General features: G+C 57.8%; 1 protein-coding gene across 2 annotated transcripts in view; it reads right to left on the reverse strand.

Moving 5' to 3' along the window:
* RUNX3 (RUNX family transcription factor 3) overlaps positions 1-16,599 on the reverse strand; it is a 54,736-nt gene that overhangs the window by 21,924 nt on the left and 16,213 nt on the right. The window contains exon 2 of one of the 2 annotated variants that reach the window (XM_040979584.1): positions 1,564-1,835. In XM_040979584.1, the coding sequence (XP_040835518.1) occupies positions 1,564-1,835 (272 nt within the window). Of the gene's footprint in view, positions 1-1,563; positions 1,998-16,599 lie in introns of those variants that run through there. The other variant, XM_040979585.1, reaches the window with a different exon arrangement.

Here is a 16,599-nt window from a genome sequence, read left to right on the forward strand (position 1 = left end):
GAGAGAGCCGCGAGTCAGCTCCGTCCGTCATGGTGTGAGAGGCAGTTCCTCTTGCCGTCTGCTCCAGCAAAAGAGGAATCAACATGCGCCTAGCAACCAGGTCACCAAGTCAAAAGAATATCAACAAGAATCATAACAGGATGGCTCCCCGCATTCACTTCACGCAAGGGCTGCAATGTGGTCCCCAAATGTGGCCCAGGCCCCAGCCATCGGGCTCTACAGGGCCTGAATTTGTTAGGCAGGGGGAAAAATGCAAAATGCTAAATAAACTAGTGTTTTGAGAGGGTGGTCCTCCCAGAAACTCCCTTTAAAGTGCGTGTTGCGGGGTGGGGAGACGGCGGGGGGAGGGAGCTTTTGATAAGAGAAAGATGCACCTGCTGGGAATTGCAGGGTAGGGGCAGGGAAATCCCTCTCCACACCGTTTCCCCCAGCCCAGATGCCTCCTGAAAAGGGATCAGAGTCGCAGCCACTTGAGCGTGCTGGCCGCGTGCGCAGGGACCCGGGATCCAGATGGTAGAGATTTCAAGGAGACATGTTTGGGGTCTGATTAAAAAGGCCAGATTTCCTGTCAACATCCTGTCTTCTTTTAATTTCAAAGATTCCTTTTAAGCTCCAAGTGACAGTCAAGCCTCCGATCTGACGATGAAAGTCGCCCGGGCCTCCCCCTCCTCCGCGGGAGAGTTTCCCCACTGGTATTTTAAGATGTCGCCCGGGAGACCTCAAAAAGCCACTCACATATCCTTTCTTCCAATTTGGAGCCGTCTTAATGGGCGCGAGGACGGCCTCAGCTGCGGGGTCGCAGCGCTTTCCAGCCACCTCGACACCCCCGGGTCCCCCAGCCCCCACGCAGCCGCGGCCCCGGCCCTTCCTGCTCTGCCTTTTCTCACGGCAGCTGTGAGAGGTTTAGGGGAAAACCAAGGCGTTTTTCGTTTCATCTCGCTGCCCCCTTAAACAAATGAAAATGAAACAGTCGCCTACTCTCCGGCATCGGCTAAAGGATCCTCCGAGCCTGGGGGGCCGCCGGGGCGCCGCGCGGGGCGGAGGACACCCGGGCGGAGGACACACTGGCGGCAAAGGCGCGCGCAGGAGGTGGGGGCGGGCACGGAGCGTGGCTTAGGGTCGCCCAGGGTAAAATTTCGGAAGCCCAGAAAAGCTGTCGTGAGCAGGAAGTGCTTCTGAACAGGCACAGGAGGCAAGGCTAGGCCCGCCCGCCTCCCTCCCAGCTCCCCACCTTGGAGGTCCTCCCCCTGGTCCCGGGGAGCCTCTCTGCCCAGTAGCCACTGGGGATCGTGTCCCCGGGATCCCAACCAGAGCGTTTCTGCACCAACGTCTCTACGGAGCCCAGGCAGAGGGGGCACAAGCCCTGAACCTCGCGCTGCTGGGGCGCGTCCCGGCAACGATGCCGAGGTCCCCGGGCTGGGCGCGCGATGCCCGCGTAGGCACCGGCGTAGCGGATTCTCCAGCGCTTTCCTTTCCCGCTCCTCACAGCCGCGGTCCCCCACCCTCGCCCGCTTAGCCGGTCGGAGCCCCGCGGCCGTGACCTCCGTTCCGGGCCGCACTCACCTTGAAGGCGACGGGCAGCGTCTTGTTGCAGCGCCAATGAGAGGGGAGCACGGAGCAGAGGAAGTTGGGGCTGTCGGTGCGCACGAGTTCGCCCGCGTGGTCTGCCAGCACGTCCACCATCGAGCGCACCTCCGGCCGGGTGCGCCCTCCGGGCCCCACGGTCGCTTGTGCGCCCAGGGCGCCGCTGTTCTCGCCCATCTTGCCGCCGCCGCCGCCGCCGCCGCAGGGGAAGGCCGTGGAGGGAGGTGTGAAGCGGCGGCTGGTGCTCGGGTCTACGGGAATACGCATAACAGCGGCCGTCAGGGCGCGCGGGGCGGCGGCTGCGGCGGCTGCCCCGGGGTGGCCGGCGCGGGCGTCTCCTCAGCCACCGCTGCCGCGAGAAGCGGGAAAGCAGAAGCGGCGGCGCGTCCCGGGCCTCAGGGCGCAGGGGGCGGCGCCCGGGGCTGCCCCGTCGCCTCCGGGGCCCGGCCGCCGCGAGGCCTCGTTGCCCCGACGGCCGCGCGCGGTGCGCCCACTAGGACCGCATCCCCGGGCGCGCGGGCCGCTCCTCTTGGCGGTCCCGGCTGCGTGCGCCGCAGCGGGGCCCGTGCGGGCTGTTCCGCCGCCGCCCGCCCCACCACTCGGCGGCCGCCACAGCCCCGGAGCGAAAATCCTAGAGAATCAAGTGGCGGCGCCACGGTCCCCGGCGCGGGGTTAGTAGCCGGGGGCCCGCGGGGCGGGGCCGGCCCGAGCGACGCGCCGCGCAGCCAATCGGAACTCCGCCTCGCCGGCCCCTCGTGGGGGGAGGCCGGGCCCCGCCAGGGCCGCCCCGCGGGGAGCGACGCACGCCCCGCCCTGCCGAGGTAGCCGGGGCCCCGAGAGGCAGCCGTGGGCGTGGCAGCCCCGGGGCCCCGGGAGTTCGAAAGAGCCGGGCACCGAATCTGTCAAGTCGTTGGGAGCTTCTGGGCAGCCCCCCTCCAGGGTCGCGGGACCGTAGCCCCCGTTCTCTCCTGCTCTCTGAGCTCCATCGCTCCTTCCCCAGGAGGCCAGGATCCCGCCCTGGGCATGCGGAGTGCCCAGACCTGCCAAGGGGCGCGAGGAACCTCCCCAAGGAAACTGTGCCCGCGCGCTTTGGTCCCGCAACTTGCTTTGCGCCAAGAGCCTGCATCGCACTGGGGAGCCCACTGCCGTCTGGTGGCCTCTACAGGCTCCCCATTTGGTACAGCCTTGGTGTCGGCCTCGGGGTCCCTATGCCAGGCTAGGGACAGGCAAGGGGGTCCCCCAAGGGCTCACAACCCCGACCCTCTCCGCTCTTTCCTCAAAACAAATGTCACAAGGTGCAGGCCTTTGGGGCCCAGTGCTTCGTTGCAGCGACCTATGACGCTGTGAAAACCACACGGGGCCTGCTGTCCCCTCCACGCTGAACCCTTGTCCTGCATCTTGGAATTGGATGCACGTCCATGGCCGGGGAGAAACGGCGAGGAGTGGCCGCCAGGACGTCGGCCCCAGTCTCTGTGGAAGATCAATGTGCTCCCCGCGTGGGCCTGGAGAGTGGCCCCAGCGGATCCAAGCCTTGGACCGTGCGCTCCGGAGCATCGCAGGACCATGGACCGCCCTGTTTCTCGGTCCTGGGTCCCTGATCCCACTCCCCTGCTTCCCCGCAGACACGCCCCGTCTCTCCTACTTTCTCCCCTGCCTAAGGGACGGGCCGCTGCAGGGAGCAGGGGACAGGGAAGACCAAACCCTTATTTGCTGGCAGTATCCCCTCAGACGTACTCTCGGGACCCTAGGGCACTGGCGCCAAGCGAGTCTCCAGGCCCCTTTGGAGAGGGCATTGGACTTTCGTTGCCTCTGGAGTTGGGCTCGTGCAAAGCAACGAATTCCAAGCCTCTGGAAGAGAACAGCTGTAGGGCTCAAGGAGGCTGCAAGATCCCACCCAGGACCTGATCCGCGACAAGCACACGACATTTCGTTGTCGCCAAACGAAATTGAGTCCTGCGTGTGGTCCAGGGGACGGAACTCCGGTCCAACCCGAACGCCCTGGAGAATGCGTTCCTGTGTGGGCCCCATACCAGCCTCTCGCCCACCAGGAAATCAGGGACCGCGAGGGAACGTGCCTGAACCAGCTTTGAGAGCCTGCAGCTAGAAGCTGTCAGCCTCGGGGGGCCAGGACCCCTGCGCCCTCGGAAGCGCCGGCTGCAGGAGCTGCACAACCCGAGGAAAGTGAGGGATGCGGCCCTTGGCTGGCGGACCTCCGGAAGCTTCCCAGGGGAGAGTCCACTCCACCCTGGAGGCCAGGTATGGCGCTGGGCCCGGGCGGGCGACCCGTGCTGCCCTCCGGCGGCTCTAGGGCCGCGGCTCGCGGCTTCTGGGGTTTGTAAATTCGATTCCTCGAGCGGTTTCAGTTTGCAGCCGTGCCCTTCACTTCTTCCTCCGCCTGATTACTACCTCAGGACTGGGTAACAAGCGGATTTCCTGAGAGCCGGGGACCCGCCGGGGAACCTGGCGAGGCCCCGACCCTCCGGAGGGCGCTCGCTGCCTTAGGGTGCCGGAAGCCGGAGACGCGGGTGGCTGGCGAATGGGTCCCCAGCCCAAGGCCTCTGGGGCCTCCGGGGCAGCGGCAGTCGCGGGAGCCACCGCTAGTTGGCGCCTGCGCCCTGCCCCGGCCAGCAGTGGCCAGCCGAGGCCCTGCGTGCGCACAGATGTGAGCCAGCTGTGGCCCACGTGCCCAGGCGCGGCGGGCAGCCTCCTCCGGGCCGCCCTTTCTGGACAGACTGCCCATCCACTTCCTCGCCATCTGGGCGCCCACGTCTTGAACAAACCGATGACCCGGCTTCAGCGCCAAGACCCAGCCTCCGAAGGACGGGCGCTGTGCGACTTCGTTTCCAGCGGCCCTGCGCCCTGGCGTCGCTACTTTGTCTTCGCGGGAGCTGCGGCCCTTCCCTGATCACCGTGGTGGCTGGGGACGCCGCAGAAAAGCAGCCCCGGGTCTCCCCGATTTCTATTCACCTTACTTATCTGCCGCTAACCTTCTCCCTCCCCAGCCCGGACCGACAACCCGGCGCGCCCTCTTTCCATCTCGTGTGGGCAGTGGCCTTCTCTTCCTCTTCCACCGGACCCAGGCACAGACAGTGCCATTTCTCCCCAGTGCCGCCAGCTCCGCGCTCCCCAGGCTGTCCTCGCCGGAAGGTCAGTCCCCTTCCCCCGCCCCTTCTCCAATGCCTTGGCCCCGAGCTGGGTAAATTGGAACCCAACGTAGGACTCTAAGCCATTTATTTCGCCCCCAGGCGAAGGGTGGAATCCGCCTGTAGTGCTCATCCAGAGCCTACTCCAAATGCCTTCTTGTGGACGGTATTTTACTTTCAAGGGCAAGTCCCACTCCCAAGGAGTAGCCAGTACCTGAGGCTAGGCAGGAACCCCGCATCTCTGGCCCCTAAGAGGCCCGCGGGCTGTAGAAGCATGCGGAACTGCAGTTCCCTAGTCTGAATCCCCACAATGATGGCAGGGCTTCAACCTGCATCCTAGTGATTCCCTAGTAGCTGCCTCCCCCAACAGTATGGGCACACGGCGCATGCCCTATCCAGGCCAACTGCAGCTACTGTTATTAGGAAAATGTCCAGTTCTCACATTCAGCGCTTGCTGGGGACTCAGAGCCTCCTCCAGGCAGGTTTGCCTGTTGGGGGTCTCACCTAGGGACGGGGGACACCACTTGTGAGCCTCCTCAGGCCAACCAGGTCCCTTGGAGGGCTTTCCAGCATGAGTAACAGGTGCGCAAGCTTTGGTCTCTTTTTTTTCACTTTGGAAATTTTCTGGTCCCATTCTCTCTTTCTCTCCTGCCTCCTCCCCACCCCCGCGCCCCTTCTCTCTCCCCATTCTTGGGGGAGGGACAGAGAGAGGAAGAAGAGCAGCAGAGAGTACAGTAGTGAGGCCACAGCGATAGGCTCCTGCTGTGTGTCTGGTTTTTGCCCAGGGTCTGCACCCCTCCAAGCCTGGATTCTCTGCCAGGTTATCTGAGATGGTAGTCATAGGTCATAGCCAGGCACCCTGCAGCTGCAAAGTCTGACTTGACTCCAAATCTGAGCTGTGGACGTGCCAGCTGGTAAGGCCATCACTGCTTACACCCTGCTGAGGGGTGAAGCAGGTAAAGGCAGAGCCCATCTCCACGGGGTACAGTCACCAGGACTTCGGCATCTGTAGACTCCCCAGACCCAGCCAGGAGGATTTGCCGGGCCCTCCCAAGAGCCTCCTGTGCCAAGGCCTGCTCACGGGAAACCCTCACTTGACATCAGCAGGTGGTGTGGGAAGTCGGAGAGGCACAAATTAGGGTCTGGAATGAGCTAGGCAAGACTGGGATGGAGTGGGGTGAGGAGGGTGCAGGGGTAGGGCGCTCAGCTGCCCAAAGCAGGGGCTGCCTGGTCTGGGCTCTGTCTGGGAGACAGACAATGGGAATGGGGGGTGTGCAGGGAGTTACAGTCCCAAGGGTTCAGCCTCCCTGCCATGACACAACCAACCTCCGTCCCCTCACCGCTGGGGTGGAAGCGCAGGAATCGGCTTTTTTCATCCCTGGGTCTGAATGTTGAAGTGGCTCTTCCCAGCTTCTCTGCCTGGGGTCGCTCGCTACATCCCACACCTCGCTGCTTTTTATAGCGGGCAGCCCTGGATCCCGAGACTCAGCAGAAGTAAGAGGGCGCTCGGCTAGGAGGGTGGGAGAGAGAGGGGCGGGAAAGAGCCAGGAGAGAGCCAGTGCTTGGAGGTCCCAGCACGCTCTGTGCGAGCATCGAGCATCCCGCACAGCGCAGGGCAAGTCCTGAGAGGCTGAGCCAGCGGGATGGACTTTGGGCTCCCACCCTCTGACTGGCCTTCCTTTGGCTCTCCCTGTGCTTTTATTTTGTCTCCTACAAATCGGGAAACTAATTCTAGCAGAGAAGCACTTGATCTGTGACTCTGATGATTGACCCGTTGCCTAATAATGTCCCTATTTGCTAGCTGCCTGCGGGGCAGGGAGTGTCCCCAGCGTGGCTCCGCCCTCTGCCTTTTACAGGTGGGGAAATCCGGGTAAGCATGCAAAAAGCTTCCACTCACAGAGCCCTGAGTGGGAGTGGGGGTGGGGAGCCCTTTCAGTAATCTGAAGCCAGCTTGATCTGAATCCTCTAGATGGCTAGCGGACCCAAGCGGTGAACTCACCCTCCCCACCTCATGCAGGTGCAGCGCCACCTGGGGACAGAGCTATCAAATCCGAAGCCACCCACTGTGGGGTGGAGCAGTGGTGGGAGGGAACTCAAGGAAGCTTCCTGAAGAGTCCTGTGCCGAGCCCCAGGGAGTGGCCTCAGCTCTGACAGGTGGAGAAGGGAGTTCTGCACATCCCACATTTACAGTTATTTATGGCGTAGCTGCAGTTGGTTCCTCCATAGCTCAGAGAGAAGTTGCCCAAAGTCACGCAGCTTGGAAGCAGTGACCCTGGACCCCACGTTCCTGCCCACTGCAACCTGGTCTTAACAGTTCTCAACCAGATGTACCGAGCCATAGCCATGGGATAGAATCCTGGCAGAAATCGGAATTTGGCAGCATGGGCCTCCACCGGGCTCTGAGATGTCAGATTGCAAGCTCCCGTTTGCGGTGGAGGAACGGGAAGAAAAGCATCACAGGCGGGGCTCAGCCAGAGTGCCCCTCCCCCTGCTCCCTCCTACCATCTCTGATCCAGGTGCCTTTTTCTCCCACCACCCATTAGGCAGTTCCTGGGACCCCGCCTGCCCCTGTCTGGGATTTTCCACCTCCCAAAAAAGGTCCTAATGGCTGTCAGTCCTTGTGAAGCCTTAATTGATCTCAGAGGCCGATGGCTTGGAGGAGACGGGCCGTGGGCTTACGCAGATGAAGATTACGGCTGCATTTCATGTGGTGGCAAAGGAACGCCTCAGACATTCCTGCCAGCAATAAAAGCCACATGGCTTTCCAGCATCGCCCTTGGAAAAGAAAGAAAGCGCAGGCCTTTGCGGAAAGAAATCAACTATGTGCTGTATGCATGGCATGAGATAAAAACGGGCAGAGCCAGGTGGAGAACAGTCGGTCTTTCATGACGTCCTGATGGCTGCCGAGGGTGGCAGGGCCTAGTGTTCCCGACCCCAGCTACAGCCCTGGGCAGCAGGGTGGTACCGATGGAGAAGGGGACTCACCTTCCACCTGAACCGGCTGTGAGGCACCCCTGGCAGCCCAGAGCACAGACTGCCATCTAGGGCCTTGCTGTCAGAGGGCTCCGAGCTTGCTGTACTGCTTTCTGCTGCTCCCTTGAAATGCACAGTTCTCCTTGATGAAGGGTCTGTATTTTCGTTTTGTTCTGGGTCTCCCACCTGACCGATGGGTCCTTACTACACATGACCCCTTAGCCAAGCACCAGCTCCCCCACCCCCCTCTCCCTTTCTGAGCCTGGAGAGTGGCTTTTCTTGAGCATCTACTTTCGAATTCCCCTCCCCTGAGATGAACTTCTGAACAACTGTGTGAACTGCGCAGGTGCAGAAACAGGCTCCGAGAAGCTTCCCTGCGCCGAGGAAGCCCAGCCTTGCACTCTGGTCCCCCTGTCTCCAGCTGCAGGCACGTCGGACTTCTGCTATTGCTCATCTTTGTCATGTCCAGCAGCAGCGATAAACACGCACTCAGGCTTTTCTCTCCCCAAGTCACAAAGACACAGCGAGGCCAGGGATGGATACCTGCTCAAGCTCACACATAATCAAGGACCTGGGCTGCAATGGGCTCCCAGCCTTGGAGCTGTGCCATCTGTGAACTTAGGAGCTCTCGCTATGTGGACCGTGACCTTGAGAAAGGCTGGGAGTATAGCAGAGCCCTGGCTTCCCCAGTGCTACATTCTAAACATCTGTAAGTCCTTCCTTATATTTTCTCTGCTTCCATGACTGGCTGGAAGCAGTATTGCAGCTAAACAATTATTTTAAAGAGATTTATTTTGCTTATTTGAAAGGCGGAGTTATAGAGATGGGCAGGGGGAGACACAGAGAGAAAGGCATCTTCATCTATCAGTTCATTCCCCAAATGGCTACAGTAACCCTGGGTTGAGCCAAGCTGAAGTCAGAAGCCTGGAACCCTACCCAGGTCTCCGACATGCACTGCAAGGGCCGAAGTACTTGGGACATCTTCTGTTGCTTTTCCAGATACATTGGAATGCGAAGTGAAAGTGAAGCAGTAAAGCCTTGAATAACGTTCGTAGGAGTTACTGGTAAAGCAGGTTAACGCTGCCCCACTCCCACCTGGCATTTTGGCGAACTCAAAGGAAAGGAGGTGAAACTCTCAATGATTCTTAGGAAGTCAGAGCTGACCAGCACCCAAAGGTTGTTGTGTTCTAGAAGCTGGGCTGGGCCTGGGGCTTGTGTACCTATTTACCAGCAACAGGCCCATTCTCTTGCTCAGACTCCCTTTCAGGGAGACAGGTACAGTGGCCCACATGTGGTCCCCAGGAGACCAGCCTGGTTGCCCTGTACAAGCCTTCTGTGGAACCCATACCCTGCTTCCCAGGTTGCCCACTTGAGACTGCCAGGCATCCTATGTGCCCGGGGCCTGGAAGTCACAGCTCAGAGGCCTTGGTAGGCACTCCAAGTACTATGCTGTGGTCTGAATGCTCTTCCACAGTCCTTTGCTGAAACTTGATCCCCAGGGTGGTAACATTAAGAGGTGTGGCCTTTGGAGCAGTGACTAAATCACAGCAAGCATCCTGCCCACAAGAGTGGTTTATGTAAGGGCTGGAGGGACCCGGTGGGTAGCCTGTTTCTCATCAAGATTCCTTCATCAGTTCCAGCTCCTTGTTTCAGCTTCCTGCCGATGCCAACCCTGAGAGGCAGCAGTGGTGGCTCCAGTCATTGGGTCCCTGAAACCACATGGGAAACCTGTACTGAGTTCCTGGCTGCTGGCCCTGCCCCAGCCACAGCTGTGGTGGGCACTGGGGAGAACCAATGGATGGGAGCCGTCTCCACCTGTCAGTTTCCTTCCCATTTTCGGCGACTCTCAAGTAAATTAATTATTTTAAAGGGCTACAGGGACCTTGCATGGTCTGTTTGGTCCTACTGCCTTCCACCACAGGAGGACACAGCATTCATCCCCTTGGGAGGACCCAGCAGCCCAGTGACACCCAGGGAGTAGTGATGAGGTCTTCAGTGGACACTGAACTTATTCGCACCTTGATCTTGGCTGTCCCAGCCCTGACATGGCCAGGCATGCTTCAGTGTCTCTATTTCTAAATCACCCGTTAAGGTGTGGCTATTGTACCATCAACTGGACTAAGACACTCTCCTTGGAGAACAGGCCAGGTGAGTGCAGTCACAGGTTGGCCTCTCTTCTTGGGGCTGTTCTTTCACCAGAAAACCAGGAGGGGTGGGTAGATTCCAGGACCTGAGAGGCAGCTGAGGTTGGAAGCCAGGCTGAGAAAGGTACTGCCAAACCCCATGCGCATACACAGGCCTGTGAGACACACACCACACACTGAGGCACACACACCTGTGGCACACACAGCACCTGCACCTGTGACACACACAGCACACACACCTGTGACACACACACAGCTCACACCCTGAGACACACCCACCCCACACACCTGAGGCACACACCTGTGACACACATAGCACTTGCACCTGTGACACACACAACACACGCACCTGTGACACACACCTGAGGCACACATACCTGTGACACACATAGCACCTGCACCTGTGACACACACAACACATGTACACCTGTGACACACACAGAGCACACACCCTGACACACACACACACCCCACACACCTGAGGCACATACACCTGTGACACACACACACCACACACCTGAGGCACACACACCTGTGACACACACAGCACCTGCACCTGTGACACAAACACCACATGCACACCTGTGACACACACATAGCACACACCCTGACACACACACACACCTGAGGCATACATACCTGTGACATACACACCACACGTATACTTGTGACACACATGCAGCACACACCTGAAACACACACGCACCACATTTACCTGTGACACACAGCAAACATGTCAAACCAAAATCCTCCTGCAACCCAAATCCTCCTGGCACACACACATGTAGTACATGTGTTCATGGGTATGCATAGGCATACATGCTCATGAGAGGCACACAGCACATGTGCCAAAGGCAACACACAGCCCAAATGCTCATGGAACACACACAGGGCATGTGCTCATTAACAATTCACATACACACAAAAGTACACACACACACACACACACACACACACACACACACACACACACACACACACACCCCCTCTCTGGACAAGCCTTGGAATTTGCTGCTGCCCCTCAGCTTGGAGGCATAGACATCCAGCCCCTTACTTAGCAGTTTTAATTCCCTTTGCCACCATCCCTGGAGGCAAGGCAAGCATGGCTGTGCAGGCCCAGCTGACTAGAGGGCTGTGGCAAGGGTGCCCCCAGGCAGCCTGGGCTGGAGGGTAGGGCACTGGCCTGGGGCCCACATGGGTCAGCACTGATGCAGCTTTGGAGTCTCTCTCTCTTGTTCAAGGAAGCCTTCCAGAGGCACCAGCTTCTTTTCCCACCTGTGAAATGGGGTAACTGTGTTGCTGCTCCCAGGGCTGTGGAGGCAGCTCCTGGCAGCAGCTGCCCTCAGCCCCACATGCCATCCCTGTGTCTGACCCCAGGTCCCCTGGTGAGCTCTGAAGGATCTAGAACTTAGTCCTGGAGAAGAACAAACCTGGGGTGGGGGGCAAGAGCTGCAGCTGCAGGTGGGTACTGAGGACCCCTGAGTGCTTGGCTCCAGGCAAGGAGAAGTGCAGAGAACTGGCTGGAAATCAAGCGAACCATGCTCCTTTGGAGGGAGAGCATCCCCTGTTAAGTAAAGGCATTTCAGGGGAAGTCAGATGTTGTAGAAGGGGTTCAAGTGTTAGATGGGACAGGAGGCAGATGGCCACCCCAGGGTCAGCCAGTGCACAGGGAACCTCACTGACTCCAAAGCTACATCATTCCTGACCCAGTCATCTGTGGATCAGAATGTACCAGCTCTGAGTTCCCTGAGAGCTGACTACTGGTGCATCACCTGCCCACTATGTGTTCTTGGGGGGCTCCCCAAGCCTCAGTTTCCCCACGTGGGAAACAGGGAAAACAGATAATCATCCATGTACGCCCCGCCAAATCCTTTTGGTAGCTTCTGTAACTTTTTTCTCCTATTGATGACCTCTCTAATTCACCCCTGGATTTCTGCTCTTTCAAATAGAAAAAGACATTAAAAGCAGCATGGATGCAGACAGGCAAGAGAAAGGTTTCTACAGAAGCCAAGAGAGACCCTCCATGTGTCCCCATGTGGCAGGGTGAGCAGAGCACATTGAGGATGCCCTAACCACGTCAGGTCAGGGCTCTGTTTTTAAAAACCAGCTGATGAGTATGTGGGATGCTTGGTTATCACACTGGAAGATGGCTTGACATGTTACACATTCTTCTGGATCTATAACATAGACTAAAGTACTTAAAAATATCCTTAAAGGAAAAATAACAAAGACTAGAGAAAGCCCCCCCCCCCCAAGCCCAACACCTTGGAAAAGAAATAGACCTACACGCTTCAGGCTGCACTGAGCTGCCCAGCTGTGCATGGGCCCTGCAGTTGGGTGTATTCACTCTTGGCCAAGTCAATGTTTCAGCCAGGCTGTCTTCTGCATGTTCACTGTCATCCCAGCCCCCAGAGGCCTCGGGAAACCATGTCATCTGGTGGCCATGCATGCACACCTTTCCCCCATGGTGGCACTCCTTAGCTCTCTCTCCTAGCCTCCCCATCTCCAGGAAAGGCAGAGCTGGGGTGAGGACCGAGGTCTGCTTGTGGGGAAGCCGAGGACTTGCTGTCTGTAGTGACCTCTTCCCTGGGGCTAGCTGCCAGGTCCCAGTGACCGATGCTGTATAAACATGTGCTTACACTCTCGGTTTCCAGTCATGCTCTGATATTGGGTATCATCATCACTCCCCTTTGTAACGGGGTAGGGGTAACTGGGGTATCAGGTTAGCTGTTTCTCCACATTCAGAGCCTGGGGAGGGTGAAGAGGGGCGTGTCAGTACGGAGCCTTGAATTCTGACAATGCTGCCAAGCCTGGCTGAGTGGGGATCACAGCCTCACAACCAACTTTGGACCCAAAACCAGCCCTGAAGGCTAGCAGGGGTGGATATAGAGTGGGGGGACACTGAATAGGAGATCAGCTTTCAGTGTGACAGGCATCACTGTCAGTATAAACTTGTCACTGGCAGGGAGGTAACCTTTATGGCCTGTGTGTCCATGGCTGCCTGAAGCTCCCTGCCATCTTCCAACCTCAGGACCTTCAATGACACCGGGGCTTGTTCCTATCCCCAAGAGAGGAGCCTTGCATCACCTCCAGGGAGCCCTACACTTGGGGGAAAAGACAGAGGAGGAGCCGCTGGCTTTGGGCCTCAACAAGCACCTGCTGGGCACCTCTTCTTTGGGTGCCAGGGATTCAGCAGCAGCTAGGAGAGCCATGGAGGCAGGTGACTCCAGCATGGAAGATAGAAGACAGGTAAGGATGCAGGTGAACAAACCCAGTACTGGATGAGGCCAGGAACGGGGCTGAAGGCATGAGCATGGCCAACTGGGTCAACAGACACACGGCTCATCACCGATCCTTCAGGCCAAGCCATCAGGGAGCGCTCTCTGAGGAGGTGGCACTGGAGCAGGGTCTGAAGTAGAGGCGGACTGAGGAAGAGGAAGGGAGAAGCAGACAGGTGGGAGCACCCCCTGCATACCCAGGGCATCAGCTTTTCTACCTTTCTGCTCCCCTCCACTCTGCTGCCCATTCTGCGGTTCCTAAGACTTGGTCCCTTTCCTCTTTTCTGCTTCCCCCAAGGCTGGAAAGGGAAGGAACCCAGCCAGCCTAGCCTGGCCCTGAATGCCAGGACCAGATCTGGTCCAGTGCCCAGCTTCCTGCCTGGTGCTCCTCAGGCCTGCCTGCAACTGTGCTGCGCCAGCAGCTGCCTGGAGTCGGGCTGTGGGCACAGTCCCCAGAGGTCACAGGGCTGGAAACGTGGGTAGCTCGGACGAGTTGGGCGGGGGTCCCAGGCGGGAGGCGCCCAGCCCTGATTGGAACAAGGTGGCCGTACTGGCAGCCCAACCGGGCTCCATTGATCTTGCCCGGTGTTCCAGCCAACGGGCGGGGCCAGCGCCGGGCAGGCTGCCGGGATCCCCAGGTGTGGGGACACACTGGGGGGTAGGGCTTTTCATGTGGTCATGGGGCAGGCAGGCCTACCACCCAGTACGTGGGGGAGGCCAGGGCGTCAGCGGCACTTCGGCGAGGGGCAGGGCAGGGGGTGGAGGGAGAGCTGTAGATTCAGAATCCCATAGCCAGCCAATGCTGGGCTCCTGGAGATGGGACATGACCTTACTTCCCTCTCACTGCCTAAAGAGCTAGGTTCTATGACAGATGGGATACTAGGCTCGGGGAGGTTGAGTGGCCTACCTGTGCCACATGGTTTTGAGATCTTCCACGTGGGTGTCAGGAACCCAGTTGTCACTGCCGCCCCCCAGGGTATGCATGGGCAGGAAGCTGGAGTCAGGAGCCACAGCTGGGTACCTGGCCCTGTGATATGGGACCTTGCTGAGCTGAAGGATCACCTCCACCCTGAGGTTTCTGACAGAGAGCCCAAACACCCCAGGATCAGGCTCTCTTGGAGTGTGGGAGTGTCGGCTGGCATTGGGGCTCAGCAGTCTGGCTCCTGTGTTGGAGAAGCAGGTTTGCAGAGGGGACATGGGTCCTGAGGTCACACGCTGCCCCACAGGCCATGGGCTGTGCTGGGCCAGGTCTCACCACTCATGCACACCATCCTGGGAACTTAGTTGCTATCTTGAGTCTGCCCTGTGGGCTGACCTCAATGGAGTTTGATATAACTTTTAGTCTCTGTCCTCTCCTTGTACCTGGCCCCTCCCTCACCTTGCTGCAGCTACACTGGTCTCCAGCATGCCACACCTCTCCCACCAACTGCAGGACGTTTTTGTGTGTTCTACCTTCTGCCCAGAAGGTCCCCAAGCCCCATGTCTGCAGGGCTCAACTCCCCACTTCAAATGGGCCCGTGCTGCTTCCTCCAAGCCCGTCTGGCAGGCAGACTATGGGCACCAAAGATGAGCGCATCTTAAGCCCCAACCTGTGACTGTGACATCCTATGTGGCACAAGAGATCTGACCTATGTGAGGAAGATGAAAGAAAGAATGAGATGGGGGAAATTGACTTGGATTATGTGGGTGGGCCCAAAGTGAATTCACGGGTGCAAAGGAGTGCTCAGCTAGGCTGGGCAGCACGGGTTGGAGAGCCATGACTGGTGGCTCGGCCCAGGTCTGGTGACCTTGGAGATGGAAGCCATGGTCTAAGGAAGGCAGGCGATATCACCAGAAACAGGACAGGACCAGAACATGAACTGCCTGCAGATCCTTCTGAAAGCAGTTCAGCCCTAGCCATGCTTTGACCACAGCTAGGTGCACAGGGTTGCCTGATGGCCCAGACCAAAAGTGGGAAGGTGTGCATCCTATGACGCCTGCAAGTGTGGTCCCAGCAGCAGAGGGCGCATCCCCTCATCCTGCCAGAGGTGCAGTGCTGGAGCACAGTGCCTAGGAACAGGTTCCTCACACATACCACGCTCCTCTCCACGTGGGTGGGCAGCAGCTTGGCGACTGTGCATCTCTGCACCCCGAGTGGTCAGATTTCTCAACCATATACACAGTAAACCCAATCCCACCACACAGCATACCGGCTCGCACAGAATTTCGGATAAACAACAGCCCGCTTTTTGGCCTCAGTAGTGCAACAATCACTGTTTATAGTGCAATAGACTGGTCCCAATAGAGCAACTAGTCATTGTTTATCTAAAATTCAAATAATTTGCATGTCCTGCATTTAATCTGGCAAGCACAGCCAGGAACTACAATAGTTCCTGAGGATGTATGGCATGGGTCTTCTGAAAATTTCTGCAAAAGGAATTGAAAGATTTTATGTTGGTGCATGGCACTATTGAAATCTATGAATCATTTTTTCATAATAGCTATTTTACAAAGCATCTCTGTCTTTTCTAGAATGATTGGTTGATTGATTTGAAAATTAGAGTTACGGGGGGAGGGGACAGGGGGAGGGGACGGAGAAGAACAGAGAGAGAGAGATCGTTCATCTATGGTTTAATCTCCAGATGGACTCAATAGCTAAAGTTGGACCGGGCTGAAGCTAGCAGCCAGGAGCTTCTTCTGGATCTCCCAAGTGGGTACAAGGGCCCAAGAAGCTCCACTGCTTTCCCAGTTACATTAACTGGGAGCTGGATCCGAAATAGAGCAGCCAGGGCTTCAGTTGATGCCCAGACTGGTTGTTGGCCTTGTAGGCGATGGCTTTGCCTGTGACATCACCATTCTTGCTGCAATAACAGGCATTTTTCAGTCCCTTAAACATTTTTATTTATGGGCCTGGCACGATGACTCAGTGGCTAAACCCTCGCCTTGCATGCTCCAGGATCCCATATGGGTGCCGGTTCCTGTCCCAGCTGTTCCATTTCCCATTCAGCTCCCTACATGTGGCCTGAGAAAACAGTAGAGAATGGCCCAAAGCCTTGGGATCCTGAACCTGCATGGGAGACCTGGTAAAAGCTCCTGGCTCCTGGCTTCAGATTGGCTCAGCTCTGGCTGTTGAGGCTACTTGAGGAAGATCTTTCCCTCTGTGTCTCCTTCTCTCTTTAAATTTGAAATTACCTCTCAAATAAAATTAAATAACTCTTTTAAAAAATTATTTAATTGAAAAGTACACTGATAGAGAAGGCAGGGGATGAGAGAGAACATATTTTAACCATTAGTTGACTCCTCAAATGTTTGCCACAAATAGGGTTGGGCCAGGCTGAAGCCAGGAGCAAGGAATTCCACCTGGGTCTCCCACACGAGTGGTAGGCTCTGAGCACTTAGAGTATCCTTTTCTGCCTACCTAGACACATTAACAGGAAGCTGGATGAGAAGCAGAGTAGCTGGGACTCAGAACAGGGATGCAAGCATCACAGGTGGCAA

The sequence above is a fragment of the Ochotona curzoniae genome, unplaced genomic scaffold, assembly GCF_017591425.1.
Source record: "Ochotona curzoniae isolate NIBS_2020 unplaced genomic scaffold, NIBS_Ocur_1.0 contig_3255, whole genome shotgun sequence".
Taxonomy (NCBI): Eukaryota; Metazoa; Chordata; class Mammalia; order Lagomorpha; family Ochotonidae; genus Ochotona; species Ochotona curzoniae.